Source organism: Apodemus sylvaticus, chromosome 9 (assembly GCF_947179515.1).
Source record: "Apodemus sylvaticus chromosome 9, mApoSyl1.1, whole genome shotgun sequence".
NCBI classification, from domain to species: Eukaryota; Metazoa; Chordata; class Mammalia; order Rodentia; family Muridae; genus Apodemus; species Apodemus sylvaticus.
In genome coordinates this window covers 32,779,900-32,802,838 of record NC_067480.1, presented here as the reverse complement: position 1 = coordinate 32,802,838, position 22,939 = coordinate 32,779,900, and the positions used below count along the sequence as shown (strand labels likewise).

Below are 22,939 nucleotides of genomic sequence, written 5' to 3'. Positions count from 1 at the left end.
CCGCCAAATAAGCTGGCTAATGGGACTACCCACTTCAGTGATCTCTGGGGTTGTCTGAGAGACTCTGCCTCATTGCAGAAGGTAGGAATTTTATCAAAACGATTCTCTCCCCAGCCTCCAAATGCATGAGCACACAAGTGCACTTAGACCTCCAACACATGTGTGCCCCATACCCATGCAAACACACATGCACACACCTCTGTGTGACAGATACCTACATATACCTCTCTCTCTCTCTCTCTCTCTCTCTCTCTCTCTCTCTCTCTCTCACACACACACACACACACACACACACACGAAAATTGAACAAAACTATTTTTTGACTAAAATATTCATTACTTGTGAAAAATTATGGACAGATGCCATAATTTGGATTTGGATGGGATAGGGAAATCTAAGAATAATGATTAAGCTCACAACTGTCTGGTACCAAATACTTGCATAGCCCTTGTTCTCATGGAAGGATGATCATCAACTGCTCATTATCCATCAGTGAAGGTGATAGGTCTGCAGAAGCCAGTGCCCAGGATGCACTTCCCAGCTCTGTTCATGTCAAACAGGCACTTCCTGTCTGCTTGTCTATCCTCCTAATTGACATTGTGTTTTCAGGGCATACAGCAATGCATGTGCTCTTTTGACACATTGTCTGGCCTTTCGGAAGGGGGTCGCTGTATTTGCTGCTAAATGAGTAGATGAATGAAAAAGAAAATTGTTTGTAGATGTATGTCTCAGGAAGGCATCTTTCCTTCAAATATAGCTGGCAAATGTCCCATCATTCTTTATAAAAAATCTAATACTGAAAATTTATTTGATAAACATTCAAACCCCAGTAGCTGATTTTGAATACCTGGGCCACCCTGAACTGCTAGAAGGTGGCCCATGATGGCACAGAAAGCTGAAATGCTTTCCTGACTGTTTCCCTAGACACTGTAGGGGTGAGAGAGGGCTGATTCTCCGTCCGTGGGACACCTGCCTATTCTTCTGCTTCCACTGATGACTCTAGATTTTTTTGCCAGCTTCAAGATCAGGAGTCAATAGCTAAAACTTACAGACTGACAGATCAGAGGACTGAGACTTGGGAAGGCAAACACCAGAATTCCCAAACGGTCTCAGCCAAAGCCATGTTTACAACTTCAATTGCAACAGAGAAAAAAAATGACTTCACATTTCAGGAAAAGACTTTACCCCCCCATCCCTACCCATTTCTCTTCCCCATCTGCTCCCACCTAGTATAGAGAGACATATTCATTGTAGATTTTCCTCCTGACAAATGTCTGAATCCCAGTTAGCAGGGAGCAGAATGAAGCAGGCCTCTGTTGTGGCTATCAATGCTTTTGGAACCCATGTCTGTCTTTTGTGCTGACTCCTTGGTCTGTAGGATGGAGAACACACATTCAGCCCTGAGTTAGGAGCTCCTAGGTGCAGTGTCTGGCCCATAAATGACCTTTAGTGAGTATTAGCTATGGCTGTGATGATGGCAACCAAGAAAAATGTCACCGTCTCCAAACAGCTTGAGTTCTGCTTGGATGTAAAGCATGCTACAGTTTCTTTGCTTCAGAATACACTCTCCAGCATCTCTTGAATGAGAACTGTAACCATGTATACTGATGTGAATCACAATATTTGGGTAACTGTTTGGTGAGAAACAACAATCCTTAGACCATTTCCTCTTACAGTTTTCTTTTGGTGCTATGTATATATATATGATAAGTGACCATGTATGCGAGCACTTGTGCATATGCATGCACATGCATGTGGGGTATATGCATGTGTGTGTGCTCGCACTTGTGCATATGCATGTGGGATGTGTGTGTGTGTGTAGATCTAAGGATATCCACAATGGATATCTCTCAACTTTAGTTTTTGAGACAGGGTTTCTTATGGACTCTGAAGCTTATAGATTTGGCCAGGCTAGGCTGTCGATCCTTACATTTTGAGAGGGAACCCATCAAGGACGGCAGAGGCCACTGAGCTGGAAGGCATGACCTGAGGGAAAGCTTCACTCTCAGACATGCCCGCACAGTCAATGATTTACAAGTGGGGTGTGGGTGATGCAAACCAAGAGGCTATTTCCCAATTACTTTGTGCCCAGGTTGACTGCATTTCCAGACAATGGAAAATGGGGTCCGTACATTGCTCTAGCTGGTTTGATTTTTTTTCAAAGGCAGTTTATAATGCGAAATATGCCTTAATATGTTGTCCTTCTGAAGCAGCACATTCTAGTTAAGTGAGTAATTGGGGTCAGTAGAGGTAACACACATAGACTGTGAAACCTTAAGGCAGTAATTATGGATAAAAATCCACTAAATTAAATGACAAATAAAATGATTGATTCCTTCTAGATTTTTCTTTCTAAGTTCTTCAGGATATTGAAGTGCCCTTGGATCAGAACTAGGATGTCAAATAAGTGCCCCTGCTGCAGAATGGTCCAAAGTTCACAAATAAAACAATGCAGTCCAAGAAGAATCAGTGCAGAAAATGTTAGTAGTAGGGCTAAATGCCTTGAGATGGGAGGACACAAGGAGCAGGGAAATTGTTCTTGGTAAATAGGAATTCATTGGTTATGTTTAAACTCCCTCTCACACATGAGAGAGATATAGATAGATAGATGATAGAAAGAAAGAAAGAAATAGATAATGGATGGATGGATGGCTAGATAGATTAGTGACTTTCATATAGGCAGAGCTGAAAGAGTATATCACATTCCAAAGTAGAGATGTTATTTACACATGTATGTACCTTCTTCCCTTCAAGTTCTTTTTCATTCACATTCTGAAATGCATCTATACCAAAAGAGGCATGATTGAGAGTCATACAATCCATGATCATTGATGCACTGAATAAATCTCCCCCGTCAAGTTTTTTCAGCTAATTAATTCCAGGGGTAGCTCTATTGTTGAAGCTGTGCAACAAGCATTTGTTGGCTTGCGTTCTTGCTAAAGGGCAGCTCCTAAGGGTTTCCCTGATTTCAGGCAGTGTTTAATTGCTACTGCTATTTCCTTACTCTGGCAATGGATCCTTGAGGGAACTTGGAGAGATGCTCTTTGCAGGCTGCTAGATCTGTAGCCAATAGTGCCAGGTGCTGTGTGAGAAACTCCATGTTATGCACGACTTGCATGTTTTTATGTAAAAAAGTCCCTGCTGTGAAAAAAGAGTTTTCAACTTGTTTGCTAATGTCTCACTCATTACAAACTTGGCTAATATTAAACACCCTAGCCAGTACAAAAAAATAAAAGCACCTGTCCACAGAGGACTCTAATGTGTCCTCAAAGGATGTTGCACAGACCTAGAGTCTACTTAGTGTTATATTCGCATCATTGTTTTTGCATGATGCATCAATGTGGATGTTAAAGGTGTGTTTTAGAGGAATATAAAATGCCATCTTGAATAAGAAGTTTATTTATTTATTTATTTATTTTAGGATGGGTATTATGCTAATCATGCACCGAGTAGTTCCTTTCTGAGTTTTTGAACCTGCATTCTATACAGGTTCAGGAGGATATGCAAGTCTACTTTGGTTTGCTTCTCATCAAGGAGAAGGGATTGGAGCTGTCTATTGCTGTTGAATACGGCAATTCACACTTGCTGGTTGGAGCCCAGGGCATGTGCATTTGAATATCATTTGCATAATGATTATTAAAGCTCTAATTTTTAACTTATCAGGATGAACTCTACAGGTTCTCCTTGTTCAAAGGCAGCTGATCGTGATATGTATTGAGGTCCATGTTTAGGTACTATTATCAGGTTTGCACATAATGACAAAATGTTTTCTCTTTTAAGCTATAATTGGATTTATTTTCGTTAACCAAAAGCAAAATTGATAGTCCTGCCAGTGTTACAGAAGAAGTCAGATGGCACCAGCAGCACGTTTTTAAGAAATCTGTGAAAAGAACAAAGTTAGGTCATCCCCCAATGGCCCCCTCTGTCTATTTAGTACATGGTTTTCTGAGTATTTTTCTAGTAGGTCAGTTAAGGACTCATGAGTCCAAGTTTGTAAATGAAGGTATAAAATACACATATGGCATGGAGGTGGGAAGGAATTTATAGAATTACAAAAAAAATGCATTGTTCAGATAAGAAGAGCTAAATGCTGACAGTGTAGATCTTGAAAGAATATTACTTCCTGACTTAATGGACAATAACTATATCAAACTACACAAATATGTCATTTTTGTAGGTTAATATAATGGCTAAAGATAGGCAATTTCAAAGATGGTTTTCTGAAAGCTTTTGATATTGCCAAGTAATTTCTGCTCTATGTTCTAGATCTTTCTTTACCTCTTTCTGCATCTCTGAAGACTTTGTCTGTTGGGTGAAGGTTTATTCTCCTTGATTCTTTGTGTTTGGAACTGCTACTATCACCTTTGAAAATGGTCAGAATCTGCTAATACAGAGCCCTATCTCTCAAAGGGCTTCCTAGCAAAGGAGTCTGGGAAGAACTGTAATTCCTTGTAAACAGTCATTATTCCAACTTCTGACATCTTTCACGCCATAAGGCAGTGGTTCTCAACCTGTGGATCACAACGCCCTTAGGGGTCTCACATATCATATATCCAATATATCAGATATTTGCTTTACAATTCATAACAGCAAAATTACAGTTACAAAGTAGCAAATCATTTTATTGTTGGGGGTCACCACAACATGAAGAACTGTATTAGAGGGTCACAGTGACAGGAAGGTTGAGAACTGCGGCCAGAAGGTTTGATTCTGATATTGTCAAATAAGCAGGTGATCTCCATTCTGCATCTATTTAAAATACATGATATTCATATCTGTCTTGTGTGTGTGTGTGTGTGTAAGCTTCTAGATTACATCCTTTCCTCTTTTGGAGAAAGACAATCTGCATAAAATGATACTTTTTTTTTTTTTTTTGTAATTCAGGTAACTGGAATAAACAGAATTTAGCTTAAGAAATGAAAGATGCTTCCAAAACAAATCAAAGCAGCTCTCTCAATTTCTTTTTCTTTTTCTTTTTTTTTTTACCAAATGTCCATCTGTACACAAGTGTTAAGGTTGAGTAAGCCATAAGGAGGCGAGTGTGAGGATTATTAGTGCATGCAATGGGACACAGAGAAGATGAACTTACCACAGCCTGGAACAATCCAAACCAAAGAGAGAAAAGAGCAAACATCTGCATTAAAAACTAGTTGGGAGGCAGCAAAGCTCACTCCAAATATCCACCAGCTTGCACCTCACATGTCGGTTTGCATGACCAGGCAAACCGTCAATGGAAAATGGAACGCCATTTCTTTTGCATTGGCAAGATCACCCAAAGATTTGCCATTATATCCTGGCTAGCAAAGCGCCCCCTACAGGCCATTGTTCTGCTGCTAGGTTAGCCTTAGTTTTTCCTCAACTCATTCAGTCCCCCGGACCCCTTTCTTGGTGGGATTTTATGTTATTTTTCTTGCTAATGCTTTGCCAAGGCCACACATTGTTTATTTCTTCCCAAACACTATCTCCTCTCGTCTGAGGGTCCTCTACATTTCTTTCTTCCTCAACAGACACACCAAAGCTAGCTTAACATTCTTTGTATTCCCCTTTCGCATGCCTATAATTACCTTTTCCTTATAGACTGTTCTCATACCACTAGGTTTCTCTGACTCTGCAGTTGCGATGGCATTTAGAACTGAGAAAAATCCAGGCGGGATGAGATTGATTATGGAGGTGACTACTTAAGGGTCCTTTCCAGATAGACAGAATCAGAAGTTAGTCTTCAAGGTATCTTTAGTGATCAGAGGAAAATTTTGCTAAAGACTTTGCTAAAGGGGAAAATGTATCTGTAATCACAACACTGTAGACTCTATCTGTAGTCTTAAGAGATTCTGAGGAGAAAAAGAAGCTGTGAGCAATTGTGCCTCATATGAGGGAAAGGAAAGCAAGCGAGAGGTCAGCGGAGAGCCACCTCTGGCTGGTGCATCTGTCTACAAACGTCAGAAAAACTTCTGCTAAGACAGAAGGATGGTGTAGCCTTTTGGAAAAGGGACTGTGATGTGATGTTCCTGAGTTTATACCATTTACAGCATCACTATATAGAACTATTCATAATTAGTGTGTGACACATCTCTTCAGGCTGACGCTATGGCTAGTTAACATCTTTAATCTTATTTGTTGCTGATACAGATCACTGAGAGAGACAACTTTAAAATAATGTTGGCCCATGACTTAGGAAACAGTATAGCCCTGTAATGGTCTGCTTTGAAACAAACAGGAGATACAACTTATAAGACTGTAAAGTCAATGGTTGGAAATAGTGGTCAATTTAGAGTGCTATAGATGCTATTTCTTAAAGCATATCTGATTCAATTTCACTTTAATCTATCACATAAACCTGTTAGGTATATTAGGATAAAATGCAAAGCAGAGAATAATTAAAAAGGAGCTTCTTCTATTTCTAAAAGTTAGAGCTCACTCTTTTTTAGCTTAACTTGTAATAAGTTTCATGGATTTCTCCACCTATGTGTGCTTAATACAATCCTATGGGCAAACTGATAAATGGTCACATCTGTAGAAACACCCAAGTAGGTTCAGACTAATCTTTTCCACAGTCTACCGGTGCATGTCATCAGATGTCTTACAAAGAATAGAAGGTGACAAACTGAACTGAGTGGTCAGGCCATGTTACTTCCAACAAACTTACCTGCCCATAAAATGCTACTCTGTAGTAACGACCAAACAATCGCTTCTCCGAATTCACCACCTCTGCCACTTTCAGATAGGACCGGTGGATATCATAATAGAGATCTGATAATTTCTGAAACAAAAACCCAGAGGGTTTTATGAGAAAAATGCTAACACAGAAGGGAGAGCCTGTTATGTTTCAATGCTGTAGGTCATTTGTCAACTTAAAGTAAAAAAGACTGTGGCTTTTCAGAGTTTAGATCACATACTTTGAAGTCTCGTTGCTTTTCAAAGACAGCAATGATGGGTTTATTGACGTCAGCGATGAGTTCATATCGTTCAGACTTCCAAAGGAACTCCACACACATGTACAGCTGCTCCACCAGGATGTTCTGCAAGTCCCCGGAGAAAAGGATGTTTTTTTTTTTTTTTAATATGTTTGAAGATGTGGCTCATTTCTGAAACTCGGTTCTGAAACCATCTCAGCTTTAAGTCTTTTCACAGTGTGATTTTTTTGATTCCCGATCTTTATTACTGACATTTACAGCCCGCCATGGGATCACAGTGCCATCTTGGATTCCCATCTTCTCATCATCTCCTAACCCACGAGGCAGGCGAACTAAGCTCAGACCTTTTCAGTTCTTTCCATTGCCACTGTCACTAATGCTCAGCTCCCACCCCCACCCCTTTACTCCCAGACCTGGAATAGCTTTCTAACAAATAGGTGTTTCTCTCCAATGTCTGCTCTAAAGTGATATTTCTTTTTAAAACATACCACTCATGAGATCTCTGCACCCATAAGCCTTTGTGGAAGTCCAGTTTACATAACACTATCTATTCTCTCCAGACTGACTCTCAAGGTGGCCCACGATCCCTTTTTAGCACTCTGCCCTTGTTTTTTTGTTTTCCCCTCTGGCTCCAGCTTTCCAGTCTCTCTCCCCATCCTTAGAGTGCTTCGGCCCTCTATACTGTCACCCATGCTGCTACTGCACAAGCTAGAACATTCCTTTCCTCTGTGACACCTTGTAGTGAGAATTTTAGAGTTAAAACACAGAAATACTATAAGAATAGTTTTTTGGGTTTTTTTTGATCCTAGCTATGGGATAATGGGTTGCTTCAGGTTGCCTCGTGCTTTGGCTGGGGTGTGATTTTGCCAGCTGCAGAGTTTCTGTGACTGACTGTATGACATTCAGAATTCTGGGTACTTTTTAAGAGGGAATATACATTCTAGGACCCCGTGAGGCAGGGTAGGTCGTTGGTTGGTTGTTGGTGGTCACAGTTTGTTGTCATGCACAGAGAAGAAATAACAATGAGAAGAAATTAGATATTCTGATGGCAAAGAGCAAATTTGCCCCAAGGAACTAACCCCCCTAATCCACAGAAAGTGGTCTAATGAGAGCATTACCTTCTTTCTGACCCCTGACTTTATTCAAGGATCTGTTTCCTTTCCCCTCTATCTTTCTATTCTCTCTTAGTTAGTGTTAGGGGGTTGAAAGGGTAGAAGAAAGGGGGTGGAGAAGGATGGAAGAAGAAGAACCCACAGAATAGCAAAAGCAATCTACCATACCTTGTTCTGCCTAATATCAATATTTAGAATCAAATATAGAGAGCTTTTACTGATACCCTGTCACCTCCATTACAACCACTTTTATGTAGAAAACTGTCATTTTCTAATTACAAAAATACAACATCTCAATTTATTGTTATTGGATATCTAATCAGGATGGGCTACTTTTCACATTGAAGGAAGATTTTATTTCCAAAATTCTGAATTCTTCAAAAGCAGGGATTATGCCTTATTACTCTTTGTTTTCCTGTCCTTAATACAATGTATTTTAGATATTTTAGAGTAGTTGTAGATTAACTAATATATCCAACTATGTGAAAACTTATAATCTCTAAAGCAAGTTTATAATTATTGTTTGAATATTTCTGACAGTATCTTTTAATTTACTATAGTCATATGCAGTATACGCAAAGCTAAAGTTCATAAAAATCTATCTCCCAAATTTCCATTTTTCTACATCTATATAACATTAAGACTTAAAAAATATAGCTTATGGAATACTGCATTTCTTGGTGAAGGAAACTGTTTTATTCACCACAATTATTGTTTGTTATTCTTGCTAGAAAACTACCTTTTCATGGGAACTGATTAGCTTCTATATCAGAAGGTTTTCCCACAGAAATTGTGAGCCCTGTTACTGTGCCAAATTTGTAAATAAATAAACTTGTGTGAAAAACTACTGTGTCAAGTTCATAAAAAACATTGGTATCCTTACTACATTTTATTAGAGCATAGAGATTATGTATCATTTGGGAGAGCTCACTGTATACATCTGAGTTCATCAGAAACAAATCAGTCCCAGCTTAAAATTTCAATGAAGATTATGCTTTATCCATGGAACTTAAACAGTATTAATCTCTTGCTTATTTGAGCCTCAACATCATTTTGTTTATTAAAGTCATAATGCAGAACTATATTATCTGACTTTTGAATGCACATAAAAATCACAATTCACTGGAATTTTAAACTTCATCAAGACAGTAGATCAACTTGTATCTTACCTCGTTGTACGGGGTGTCTTGCATTCCAGAATCCTCTTTCATCGCTCCTTCTTCTTTAATGTTCGGGGTGATGCTCAGGAAAGCTGGCCAACCCATAGAGAACATGCCTTGGGAGGGAATCAAGGACAATGAGATATTATCTTAGGCAATTCGTATTGGGATTAGAACATGGCTTGGTTCAGGAGGTTAGGCTTGGCAGTATCGTAGCTCATGAAAGGCCCATGATGGTGAGATCATGGTTCTGGCATTGCCTGTGTTTACTGATATGTTTTTTTTTTAATCAGATGCACATTGTAAGAAAGGGATCATGTACTTCTCTAGCTCTGAAACTTTATAATATAAAATCATATTAGAGATTTCAAATATACCAATGGGATTCAGATATGTGCTGATAAATACCAATACACATTCATGAAGCATGAGGGCTCATCTTCCCATTTCCATGTTCTCTCCTAAGTGTATCACTTTCTAATAGAAAGGGCACGGCATCAGCATTATTACATCCCAAATAGCACGGATGGTTTAAAATGCTTGAGTAGTTAAGAGTCACAGAAGAAACTGGGACATGAACTGACACTTGACGCTTTTATCACTTTTCTTCAGTTTGGTTTTAGATAAAATGTGGAAGTCTTTATGTTGCTCTACCAGATCTAAAGATGACCAATGGCTGAGCTGGCAGGCATGCTGATAAAGTGATGTCTGATGACTTGCATGTAAAAACTGGTGTGCATTTGGCACACAACAGTAAGAAGGGTTTTACGGTGGATCTGCTTTTGTGGTATAGATCTGTCTTTTCTGAGGGCCCCAAGCAAGAGAATTCACTGTCTCGCAGTTCATTTAGGTGATTTGGTTCTAATGCATTAGACACTTGACACCTTTTTGAAAATGGACTCATGCTTAAATGAATAGGAATGGAATTGTGCTTCTGAAATACTGAAAATAAAAGTCCATTTTCATTTTGTTTGGGTACTTTGATTCAAACTCTACACTGAGTTTTCAATAACAATTTGCAAGTTGAAATAATGTTATCAAGTAGACTGTTGTTCAGGATTGTTTAAAGAGATTTTAGATAAAATGTAGGAATGATACAGCCACATTTTTACGCAAAGAAAGTATAGTTTTTACAAAATGTTGTTTTAGACCTTTAAGGTGGAATATTTAGAATGAAAGTAAATATCATCAATCATGTATTATAAATCGTTAGAGTAAATTATTATTATTATGGTTATTATTGTTAATTTTGCAATGCTGGAAATCAAACACGAAGGCTTATACTTGCTAAGCAATTATTCTATCACTTAGATACATAGTCTTTAAGTAGTAAAATGTAAAGGCATATATACCAATCATAAAGGTATACACATTTATCTAAATGTATATGTCTACACTCTTACTTTGAATAAACTATCAGGCTCACAAACTAGATTCTTCTTGCAAGTTTGTATGGTTTATCACTTTCAAGCTAAGATTTTAATAGCAAACCAGCATGCAGAGAGGTATGGCCATAATACATAATCCTGAAGACTGGATAATATTCTGTTTGCTGAGAATTGGGAAGAAAAACTAAACTTGTTAAGTTTAGGATGTGGTTTCTGAGTGGTTGAAGTTTAAGCTTTTTATACAGTAAATTCTGTTGACCTGATTTCAGGTCATGGCTTTTGCTTCTAAGAACACATTGACGGAAGTTTCCTGCAGCTGTAAAGTTGATTTCCTCAGCATCAAAGGCAAATGAGCACAGTTAGATCAACTCACTTCCTCCGCCTGGAGTGGTTAGTAATAAGTTGCTATCACAGGGGTGGGTGTCTTCTGGTGGTGTGCAAATCTTTTCCATTTTCCAGTAACCTATGGTAGTGCAAGATGAGGTTAGGGCATGGCTGCATGTACTTGTTAATACAAGTTTATGGAACCACAAATTGTTAATCAATGAGACATCAAAATCATCATTTTGAATCACGAAGTTGACCATCCAGTTAGCTTTACTGTACATCACATGAATATGCCAGTGACATCACAGAATTAAAAACATTAGAGTTGAGCATAATAATAAATGTCTATAAAAGTAAAAGTTATTTAATAAATCATAAATTTAATGCATTTATGAGGTTAGGTTCCAGTATGATGATCTCCAGGCTCTTAGCCCCTTTACAATGCCCTCTTACCCTTGCGCTTCAGGTATTCCGCGATAAGTGCAGCTATATGGATGTAACACATAGCAGCCTATAACAAAACAGAAAACAGATTTCAAGGACGGATTTAACTTTTCATGAAACCCGTGGCTTCCCAAGGGGAGTCAGTGTGCTCTCCTAGAATATTTCATGGAGACTAACTCTTCATTTTGAAAGAAGTGAAAATGTCAATCTATTGGACTTTTTCAAAGTTCATCATCAAGAATAAAATAAATATTTGGGGATATTTTTGTTTCTTTTTCTTGATATAGATTTGAAATGGGATGAATGAGCTATACTAAACATCTTTCCCACAAAATAACATTCCTTCCTTTATTAATTTATTGTTATTTAAAAGCTATGCATCTATTTTCTTCTCAAATATATAGACGCTAGTATCTGGAGAAAAAAAAATGGAAATAGAAAACACCTGCCTTCTCAAATTTTCTGCCTCTAATGCTGGTTCCTCTTTAGTTTCTCTTGCTTTTGGAATAGTTGCCTCATCATTTAGCACTTGGTTATAGTGTGTGAGTTAATGTAACCAGCAGGTCCTCCTCAAACTGATTACATTGGCGATGTTTCATTTCTCCTTCAGATGCTTCGATTACTGCTGTGAACGTTAACTATTGACTTGATGAAGGTCCCATGACTTCAGATTTCTTCTTTTAAGGTTTCATGAATGGATTTTGCCATTTCAGATAAGTTAATGGGAACTGGAAATCTTCACCAAACTGTGGCCAAGCCAGGCTTCTGGTTTCTGTTCTAGAGTCGCTGATTACCAAATGCTTATCTTTTAAGATTATCCTAGATAAAGTTTTAGGCTTTAGGCTTATCCTAGAAGATGTAGCTCCTATTCCAAAGGGGTATAGTTCTGGGAAAAGGCAGAACTTCCCTAGTGAGAACTCAGAAGCCCCTGGATGCTATAAATTGCCACTTCGCTGTACATAAATCTATCCAGCATTACAACTGCCACAGAAAAGTCAAGTATTGATTTATAATCCTCACACAGGGACTTTCTTCTCCATGGCTGATTCAGATGCAATTTGATAAACTTACCAAAGCAGCAAGCTTTCCTGTTTCACTTCAATTTCAGGGAACAAGTTTGAAAACACAGAATATTAACGCTGATGTAATTGCTAAGTTTTGAATACTTTGAACACCACTGTCTTTAGATTCAAGTTTTAGACATCTATTTGTATATTGCATTTCAAACAATGGATGTTGCCACATCTATATCTGGCCACAATCAATGTCCTCTACTTAGAATCAGATGTCATTGAGCCCTACATATAAAGTACTTGATATGTAGATGTATATTTTTATATTGGTAGAAATAGGGTATGTTTTATACTATGTGGTATACATTTAAAGCCAATTATTCAGATAAGGAAGGCAATGTTGATTAAGAATGAGCGAGTCTTTGTTCATCACCTCGGATAGGTCTCCATTTCTTGCATGAATCTTGGCCATGCTTTCCAGCCAGGTCCTGCGTAGCTCAGGGGTACTTGCATAGGAATTTGCTAGGCTGTACTGAAGGTCCACCAGCATCTCAGGGTCCTTTTCATGCTCTTTCATCTGGGCTGTGGCCATTAAAACAGTCCTTATACGTTTAGTCAGATCTTTCACCTCTGCTGGGAAATTGCTGTTCTTTGGAAAAGAGAGAGCCTGGGTCACTATCTGTTCAGCATTCCTTTGTTAACTTCATCCTATCCTCTTAATTAGTGCTGGGTACCACATGCTTTTATGTTTTATATAGTACTAATAGATGTCTGTATCATGTATATTAATTGTGACTATATTTAAACATTTGGTAATAAGAAGCATGGTCAACTTTATTGCCTTATAGTCCAACTTCCTAGTAATATTTTCCTGGATGACCTTAAAATTCAGTTCTCTCTGACACTGGTCTATGTCATTTAAACAAGTTTTAATGCTATTCCTATTGATGGCATGTAGCCCTGGACTGACCAGTCATATTCTTGATAAATATGGAGATCAAGGACATTCCATTTTACCTGAATTGGTAGTGTTTGAAGAAGGGTCTTTCTACTCTTAACACCAGTGTCATTATACTTTAGAGGCGAATCCAGAGACAGCTATAAGTGAAACAATTAACTGATGGAATAAAGCAACGGGGGTGGGGGGAAGTTCAAAGCTCTCTCTTGATCTCTAGATCAAGCTATGATTAAAGTCTTTTCTACCTTTAGTCTTCTAAAGGCACTAAAATAATAAGTAGAGGGAGAGATAAGTTTGTTTATGATGATTATTCATAAATGATGGTGCATCTGGAAAATTTTGTTATGAAACAATCAAAGGTCTCAGAAATTCTACCTAAAACAGCATGTACTGAAAGTGTGAGACCTAACGATTCCAATTTAAATAAGCAAAGGATATGTATGAGTGGTCAAAATCTTGATAAACTATATACAGAATTTATAAGTAACTCATGGTTTTGATATGTCAAATAAACCCCACTTCACTTTATTTCCGATTCTTTAAAAAAAGCCCATGAAGTATCTCTTACTTTCATCTGCTTATCTCCATTGGCAAAGTTGTTGGTGATTGCAAGCGAGTGTTGAAAGCGAGACCCTCCAATCCCCGCGTCAGCTATTAACTGGCTCACTGCTTTGATGAGCTGGAAAAAAAGGAAAATGAACCTCTAAACCAGTGTTTCTCAACCTTCCTAATGTTTTGACCCTTTAATACAGTTCCTCATGTTGCAGTGACCCTCCCAACCATAAAATTATTTTCGTTGTTACTTCATAACTGTGATTTTGTTACTGTTATGAATTGTAACATAGATATCTGATATGAAGGGTATCTGATATGGAACCCAAAGGGGTTGCAACCCACAGGTTGAGAACCACTAGTCTAAAGCAAAATGAATTTACATTTTGTGGTTTATGGATGCATGTGGGAAGTGAGGACATGGCTGTATGGGAGCAGATGTGTGTGTCAAGTCTGGAGATCAACTTTGAATGCCGATCTTCAGATATCATCCATTTTGTCATTGCGACAGGATCTCTCAGGATCTAGCACTCACTAGGATAGGTTAGACTAGGTGGCCATCGAGCCCATGGGATCTTCCTATCTCAGAGACCTCAGTGCTGAGATTACAAGCACATACCATTGTACCTGGCTTCTAACATGGGTTTTAGGGCTTGAACCCATGTCTCTAGGCTTGCTAGGCACACACTCCACAGACTGAGTCACATCTCTAATCTAAAAACTGTACTTTTAAGGACATTGACTGGACTAGACAAATATGCCGTACATTTTCCTAGAAAGTTCAATAAATGCCATTATTATAACTATAAACACCCAGGGAAAGATGCAAGACTCTTATCTTGAGATGCCTTGCAGAAAGTCTTTTTGGCTTGATTTGGCTTCCTAGATTAACCATAACTCTCAGAGTTGCTTATTCCATGAGATTCTAGTGTACTGGCAGAAGAAACCCAAGCTCAAGTGGCAGCATAAGCTGCAATCCATTGACTTCTCTCCAGCTCTCCTCTTATATAAACCAGGACCAAGTGGAGAGTGGAGTTTAGAAACTCAGTTGACAGGTTGCCTGGGAATGGGATGCTTCACTCACTGTCCAAACACACCAGTTATTTTAATAATAACATTAATGGAAACTGGTAGGGCTTACTTGTAAGTGAGACCGGACTATTGACTTCTGCTTGTTAAATTCAAAGTTCTTCCTCATGAAGAAGTAGAGAAGTGCTGAAGCTTCCATCTGAGTCAACCGTGACCTGTGGTTACAGCATTTTAGGACTTCATAGCAGAATGAGCCACAGAGGTCAGCAGGCCCTTGGAAAAACGCTGAAGGAAACTGGAGGGATGGAAGAGTGATAGTGAGCCATGTTCTTTCATGTTTCAAACTGTAGACGAAAATGCTATTCAAAAATACACTCTCTCCATTTGCAGCAGATGGAGGCAAACGTCTATCCTTGCAGTCCAAGTTCAGTAAGCTCTTCTTTTGTGTTAATTTTTCTCTTGCATCAATAACTGACAGCAACCCAAAGTGCATGATGATGTCTTTGAAATGTTCCATTCCATTATTCATTTGACACTGTTATATCAGATGCTGTTTATGGTCATCTTCAAAGATGGCAGATCTAGTTACTTGGTATGTAAGCCTTAACTTGATATTTTATTTTCCTTCCTTCCTTCTTCCCTCCCTCCTTATCTCCTTCCTTTTGCCCCCCCTCCCTCCTTTCCACCCTTCTGTTCATCAAAATTTCTATGCTAAAAAATCCAAGCAACTACATAATTGGTCACCAGATAGTACCACCACATTTTGGTATTCCACTCATTTTGAGACAGCTGCTGGGAATTGGTTCTAATGCATTGTCTTATTTTGGCTCCCAAAAGCCACGCTTCTAGACCTGAGGGTCCCTGTCCCCAGCTGCCTTTGATTGATAATAAAGAATTGCCATACAGCCAATGGCTGGGCAAGGAGATGGGGTGGGTCTTTGCATGGACAAGGGACTGAGAGAGAGGATAGAAAAGGGAGAATCTCCATGACTCAGAGGGAAACTAATCAGATTTAAGAACTGCAGGAGAGAAAGCATCCTACATTGTTGGTGGAAAGGGAATGTTGCCCAATGGGGGCCTGCCCAGAAGGTAACAGAGCAACAAAGATAAAATATAGATTTAGAAGGTGTTAAGTCAGGAATACAGGAGGGAGGTGTGTGCTAGCTGCTGGGAGGTTTAGAAGTGTCCAGCCATTGAGCTCATCTAGGCATATTAAAATCAGCTTGTGTGTGTGTGTGTCTGTCTGTCTGTCTGTCTGTCTTCCATTTGTGAATCTAAAGAGCTCTTGGGTGGGTGCAGTGTACACTTGACCCACCGGGAGTCAAAGCGGTTTAACTAATTTCACCACTAAAACAGCAAACGACTGGTATCTAGTGATATCAAAATAGCATGAAACAAACCTGCTCTGCACACTGAGAGATGCATAGATTATTAAGTGTTTATTGTTTTTTATTAGATATATTCTTTATTTACATTTCAAATGTTATCCCCTTCCCCAGTCCCACCTCCCATATTGCCCCTGTCCTATTCTCCCTCCTCCTATTTCTATGAGGTTGTTTCCCTTCCCACTTTCCCACCTTTGAGTCCCCTACAATGGAACATCATTGAGCCTTCATATGACCAAGGACCTCTCCTCCCATTGATGCCTCCTCACAAGGTCATCATCTGCTACATATACAGCTAGAGCCATGTGTACCCCTTGGTTGATGGTTTAGTCCCTGGGAGCTCTGGGGGGGGGCAGGTTCTGGTTGGTTGATATTGTTGTTCTTCCTATGAGGTTGCAAACCTCTTCATTTCCTTTAGCCCTTTCTCTAACTCCTCCATTAGGGACCCTGTGCTCAGTCCAATGGTTGGCTGTAAACATCTGCCTCTGTATTTGTAAGGGTGAACTTTCCTTAGGACCTGGAGCATCCTTACCTTGCACACAAACAGTCTCAAAGAAGCAAACACGTGTTTCAGGGCTGCGGCTGACTGGTTGACTTGGAAAAACAGCATGTAAGTATCAAAGACCCTTTTCATGAGTGAGTTTTGACAGTCAGATTGTTGGAGCTGTCTCTGAAATTCAGAATAGCTGTTATTCAGGATAAGTAGAGGAGCAATTGCTTTCCTTTAGAAACATTTATTATGAACCTACCATGTATTGCACACAATCCTGAGAGAGAGAAGCAGATATGATTTTCCCATGTTCTCAGAGAAGCTGATACAGCAGTGTTAAAACCAAACCAAAGTAAACCCAGATGAGGCAGTAACTAGAATAGGAAGATGTTACAGAAAGCTGTTGTGGGTTGTGGATTACTTCGCTTAAGAGGGTCAGCAGAGATCTGTCCAGAGGATGAATGGAGCTGAAGGCATGTGTCTCATAGAAACCTGGGAGGATTGCCATGGAGCCAGAGTCTCGGGTTGAAGAGAAGCTTGTGAGTTCAAGGTTGAGAAAGAACAGAGTGGCTGGTGTGTGGCTAGTGGGTTAGGTCATGGAGGGGAGGACAAGGTGAAGGATAGGGACTGGGGAACCTTTCAACTGTGTGCTTTTCAAGGCATATGTCCATCAGGGAAGAAAGAATCAAAATCGGGTTGTGTTTTTCTCCCACCATGTTTTACTTGAAAGCAAGGCTCTCTCGGTGTAATACTGCTGGAGGGAAAGGTTTTATTTAACAGATCTAACCTTTCCTGGTACAGTCCTGAAAGGGCATTCATTTGGTTGAGCTGTAAATGTTTTTAGGAACATTATTAAAATGCAACTGGGAGGTGATTGGAGAATGGATGGAGAGAAGAAGGTTTATGGGACATATGGGGAGGGGGGATCCGGGAAAGGGGAAATCATTTGGAATGTAAACAAAGAATATAGAAAATAAAAATATTTAAAAAAATAAAAAATAAATAAAATGTAACTGGTGGGAGAAATTGTATACATTCTGAAAGTACAACTGCATAAATTCACCTTTGATATATACACACACAAAACCACCACAGTCAAGAAAATAAAACATCCACCACTTCCTAAGGTGTTCATACACATGTTTGCTACCCTGTATTCCTGTGTTATCTCCATATGTCTAATTAGTTGCCAATCTGTTGTTTCTATTAAATAGCATCTTCTAAGTGCAACAACAAAGTAGTCGTTTCTGGTTTGCCTTCTGAAGCTTCATGTATGGTATACATTTCCTGTTGATATACACGTTGGGTTGTTTCCAGTGGTTTTTGTTATTTAAAATAAATATGTTATGCACACTTGTGTGCAAAGTCTTATATGGGTAGGTGCTTTTATTTCTCCTTGGTCAGCTGTTACTAACAAATGGTTAGTCCCCTGATAGGTATATACTTAGCATTTAAAATATTTATTTTATTTTAATTAATGCATGTGTTAGTGTGTGTGTGCCATGTGTATGAAGATGTATGTATGTAGACTAGATGATGGCATGAGATTGCCTGGAACTGATAATACATGCAGCTGCAAGTGTTCCAATGTGGGTGTTGGGAACTGAATTCAATACTTAACCACTAAGTTATCTCTCCAGCTCCATATTTAGTTTTTAAAGAAACTACCACAGTGTTTCCAACTTGTCTTTTCCCATTCTTACTTTCTATGAATGAGAATTATCATTTCTCTAAATATTTGTTAAAATGAGGTATGGACAGTCTTGTTAGCATTAGAAATTTTATTAAATACATCATGGTAACATCTCACCAATGTTGTATATCTAACAAATAAGAAAAGATGCTTGAAATTAGCATTTTTTAAAAAAATATAGTCATCAGTTAAAGGATAGCACTGCTTGTCTTTTGTTTTTATGTTAAAAAAATATGGAGTCTTCAATGTCTGACAAAGACTCCTGGATTGAAGACTTGGTACCCAAACTGCAGCAATAACATAATTATATTACACAGTAGTATAGTCACATATAACACAATAACATATGATCATTCAATAAGATTTTATGGCATAGTAATATATTTGCTATCTAGTGTGAAGAAACCATAAGATTCATACAATGTCAAAATCATTGAGGGATACACTTCTCAACATTTGTTCCTGTCATTACATCTCACATTACTAATTATGTTAATAGAAGTATATAGTTTATTATTAAAAAAATAAAGAGTCTGTTCTCACTCATCATAGATGCCTGGCAGCACGGGAAGAGGAAATGGGATGAAAGATAATATTGACAACAGTGATAGACCTGAGTGAGTGTTAGTCAACCTCTGGCAAACTTGGAGAATCTCATTTAAAATGCTTCCCAACACTGTGGAAGTTGATTTACCTCAGATTAATTGATTTCATAAATCATCCTTTAAAAAGTGTTCTTGGCTTCTCATGACTCTCCCCATCCTCCCAAAGCATCATTTTTCTAGAAAACATTATGATCGTATTCACCTGGTGGACCTGGGTGAAGAGAGACAGCAGGTCCAGAATAGTGAGGCAAACCTCAGTGGCTATGTTAGCCTCTGTGTCTACGTGGTGGACAATGTCTATTTCGTTGGAATTGCCTGCAAAATAAAAAATAGAACAGTGCGTAAACATGTAAGACAATTCTCTATGTCCAGTGAAACATTTCCTTCTATCACAGGATTTACTGGTATTTTGATGAATAATTTAGAAAATCGAAGTACCTTTATTTGATCAATTTCATTTATTGCCTCAATTAAAATATGTGTGCCTCTTCCATGCATCAGCTGCAGAATTTCTATTACTTTTAAAGTTCTTTTTCTTTAATCAGCAGGATCACATTTTTTTTCTATCATTAGCCTGTTTAAAGATCTTGCTTCTGGGCTAACAGACTAAATGTACGGTCTCAGTGGACAGTCTACACAAACATCCTCCGCATAAAGCCACATTGTGTGTTTAGAGATTAAGGCAACATAGATTTAAACAAGTAACCATGGGCCATGTGCTCATAATTTCCACACTTCACAACACCAGATTCTATTTCTATCGTATTGCCAAGCTGGACGTAATGTATCTCTGAAGTCCTGATGTCATGGTTATTGCTTGTGGGAGATGGACATTTTCATTCTCTTCCTCTAGAGTCAACAATAATTGCCCGGTTAGGAGAGAGCCCTGTAATCCTCACAACACCAAAAGTACCTATACGAGCTACCCTGAGACTATTACACTGAGTTTCATTTTTCCATTTTCTTCCCTGTTGAAGGCATTTTAAATTTTTCTGCATAGCTACACTCTGTTGATTCTTTCTTTGAAGAAATACTTGCAGGCCCAAGCAATGGCCTTCAGAATGGTGGTTTCCCCAGCATGGCAACATTCCTCTGTCTCTCACACAATGCATTTCCTGTCCTACATACCTGCTGAGAGAATTGCTTCCGGTTCACTTACTGTTCATGGTGTTGTCCAACATCTGTAAAAGTTTGGGGTTGGAAAGTGCATTTTTGCCTCGGATTATAGGTAAAGTCTGAGACCTGTGCTGCTTATGTCCCTCGTGGCCGGAAGTCGTGTGCATCCTGGAACAGAGATGAGAATTATAGCTGACTCCACCCAGCAATGCCCTGCCTAACCAGTATTTATTCAGATAGTTGAAAGGACCTGTCTGGGCTGAATCTGGGGAGAGTCAACTTTTGCTTTCTGTAACCTATGAAATCTGGATGGTGTCTCCATCTAAAGGAGCAATGAGTTCTGGGACATGTGGCTGGGATTTGGGGGATTGAAAATTTCTCCCAGGTTTTGAGCTCATTTCAGTCTGAAAGGGAGGGAAAAGCCCTGGCTTCCAGGACATGAGGGTCAGTATGATCTGTCCAATCAATAAGGGGGAACCTTAAGACTTGTCCATCATGGATGGCAAACTGTGGTGAACTTAGGTGAGTTACAATTGCTATGAAACATGTGAAGCAATTCTTTATTGTGTTCTCTTGTATTACAGTTTGCAAAGCAAACCCATGGTTACATCTTTTAAATTCACTGTCTCACTGGAAGCTCATTTCTATAGGTCCGCATGGATGGCAGCCATATTTATTTTGTTATTTATTGACTATATTCAGGTTCCTATTTCTTCCTAAAGCTCTTTTCTAAAATACCCACATCACATATTCTTACGATATGCCTGAGGAGAATAAATCAAACTCAGAAAAGTTTTGGGAAACAATTTTTAATTGTTAGACCCAGAGGATTTTGGAGGTGGAATTTCAGGGCAACTGATTCTGACTGGGCAGGTTAAGGAGGGAGTGAGCAAAGTCTGCAAAATTGGAGTTCAGCCAGTAAGTAGGTAATTTTAGGGGACTTGTGAGTAGGGGACTCCAGCTTTCACATGGCCTCTGACCCTTTAAAGAACATGAGTTTCAAGAACACTAAGAAAATCTTTTAAGTACTCATCAGAACTGGAGTCATGATTCCAGAGTGCCTTTTTCCTATATTGCTAAGAACTAGTGGGGCATTTTATTTGAATTCTGTGCACCTTTAGGGTTTAGCTAAATTGAAATACCTATTAATCTTTTATTCATTTAAGGCATTGTGCTTTAACTGAACATTAAATAAACCGTAGTACTTCATTTCTGTTTTTAAGTTAGTGAGGGAGCTGGAAAAGCAGCTAAAATTTTTCATCAGATAAACATATTAAGCTTCTTAAAATCACACTTGTTTTGACATATGTATATGACATATGACATGAGTGTATCCACCCTCACACATGCATGTTCACCTATAAACAGCACACATGCGATTTTAAATACCAAGCCAAGGTGACATTACCATTGCGACAAGAGACCTGACGCCTGGCAGGAAGGATTGGATCCCTTCAGAGTTCCATTGTTCTGGGTAGACTGCACAAACTTAAACGCTGCAGCAATTTTCCTGCAAAGAACACAGGTTTAAACCACAGTTGCTCATTTATAACTTACACATAAAAACAGAATGGCAAGTGACAAGCAACTGCTGAACAATGCGACATTTCATATTCTGTGAGTTAATGCAAAGCAAGGGGCTGGTTCACGTGGTAGAGAACTTGCTATGAAAGAAAGTGTGAGGACCTGCCTTCTGAACTGCAGCATCTATGTAAATGGAAGCCCATCTATAGTCCCAGTCTCAAGATGCAGAATCAGGGATCCGCTGGGCAAGATGGCTAGCTAGAATAACCATATTGGTAAACTCTGGCTTCAGGTGAAGAGATGTTGACTTGGTATTTTTTGGTGAAGAGTGTTCAAGGAAGATACCTAATGGCAACCTCTGGTTGCATGCAAACACACGCAGATGCACACAGCCCAATGCCATATATATATAAGCAAAATAAAAATAAACATTTTAGTTTCTTCTGAGAATAGGAAATTAGAGGGCTTTGGATGTTCTTGTCTGTGTGACGAATGGTGCCAGAATGAAGTAATTCTAGATTAGTTTTTGTTTTTACTTTGCTAAAAGCATCTTCTTAAACAGATGTGTTTCACTCATGTAAATTTGTGTCTATCTATGTATCCATCTATATATCTATCTATCACCAGCATCTACTTTATCTAATCTGTCTATCTATCTATCTATCTATCTATCTATCCATCCATCCATCACCAGCATCTACTATATCTCTCTAGTTCATCTATCTATCTATCTATCTATCTATCTATCTATCTATCTATCCATCCATCCATCTATCTATCACCAGCATCTACTATATCTCTCTAGTTCATCTATCTATCTATCTATCTATCTATCTATCTATCTATCTATCTATCTATCTGTCTGTCTTCTATCTATCTTCTATCACCAGCATCTACTATATCTCTCTAGTTCATCTATCTATCTATCTATCTATCTATCTATCTATCTATCATCTACCGATCTATGTACATAAATCTCTATATCATGAAATATCCTTCCTCCCCAATCCTGATATTCTTCAGAAGGTCAGAGATCAACCTTCGGCATTAGCTCTCCCCTTCTACTTGTCTGAGACAGGGTTTCTTGTGCACCACTGTGAATGCTAGACTATCTGGCCTGAGAGCTTCCAGCAGGAAGAGAGTTCTCACAGGAACATTGGGATTATAGACCACTTCCTTGTGTCTGGCTTTATGTGGGGTCTGGGATCCAAACCCAGGTCTTCATTCTTGCA

At 38.8% G+C, this 22,939-nt stretch overlaps 1 protein-coding gene across 12 annotated transcripts in view; it reads right to left on the bottom strand.

Annotated features, from left to right (window-relative positions):
* The window catches only part of Dock10 (dedicator of cytokinesis 10), a 263,483-nt gene that overhangs the window by 15,969 nt on the left and 224,575 nt on the right, over window positions 1-22,939 (bottom strand). For all 12 annotated transcript variants that reach the window (XM_052192769.1, XM_052192770.1, XM_052192771.1 and 9 more), the window contains exons 39-50: window positions 21,592-21,693; window positions 20,227-20,351; window positions 19,270-19,382; window positions 16,812-16,949; window positions 15,007-15,189; window positions 13,882-13,992; window positions 12,789-13,004; window positions 11,352-11,409; window positions 10,945-11,034; window positions 9,193-9,299; window positions 6,894-7,016; window positions 6,644-6,757 (exon numbers count right to left, since the gene is read on the bottom strand). In XM_052192769.1, coding sequence (XP_052048729.1) covers window positions 6,644-6,757; window positions 6,894-7,016; window positions 9,193-9,299; window positions 10,945-11,034; window positions 11,352-11,409; window positions 12,789-13,004; window positions 13,882-13,992; window positions 15,007-15,189; window positions 16,812-16,949; window positions 19,270-19,382; window positions 20,227-20,351; window positions 21,592-21,693 — 1,480 coding nt within the window. The remainder of the gene's footprint in view (window positions 1-6,643; window positions 6,758-6,893; window positions 7,017-9,192; window positions 9,300-10,944; window positions 11,035-11,351; window positions 11,410-12,788; window positions 13,005-13,881; window positions 13,993-15,006; window positions 15,190-16,811; window positions 16,950-19,269; window positions 19,383-20,226; window positions 20,352-21,591; window positions 21,694-22,939) is intronic.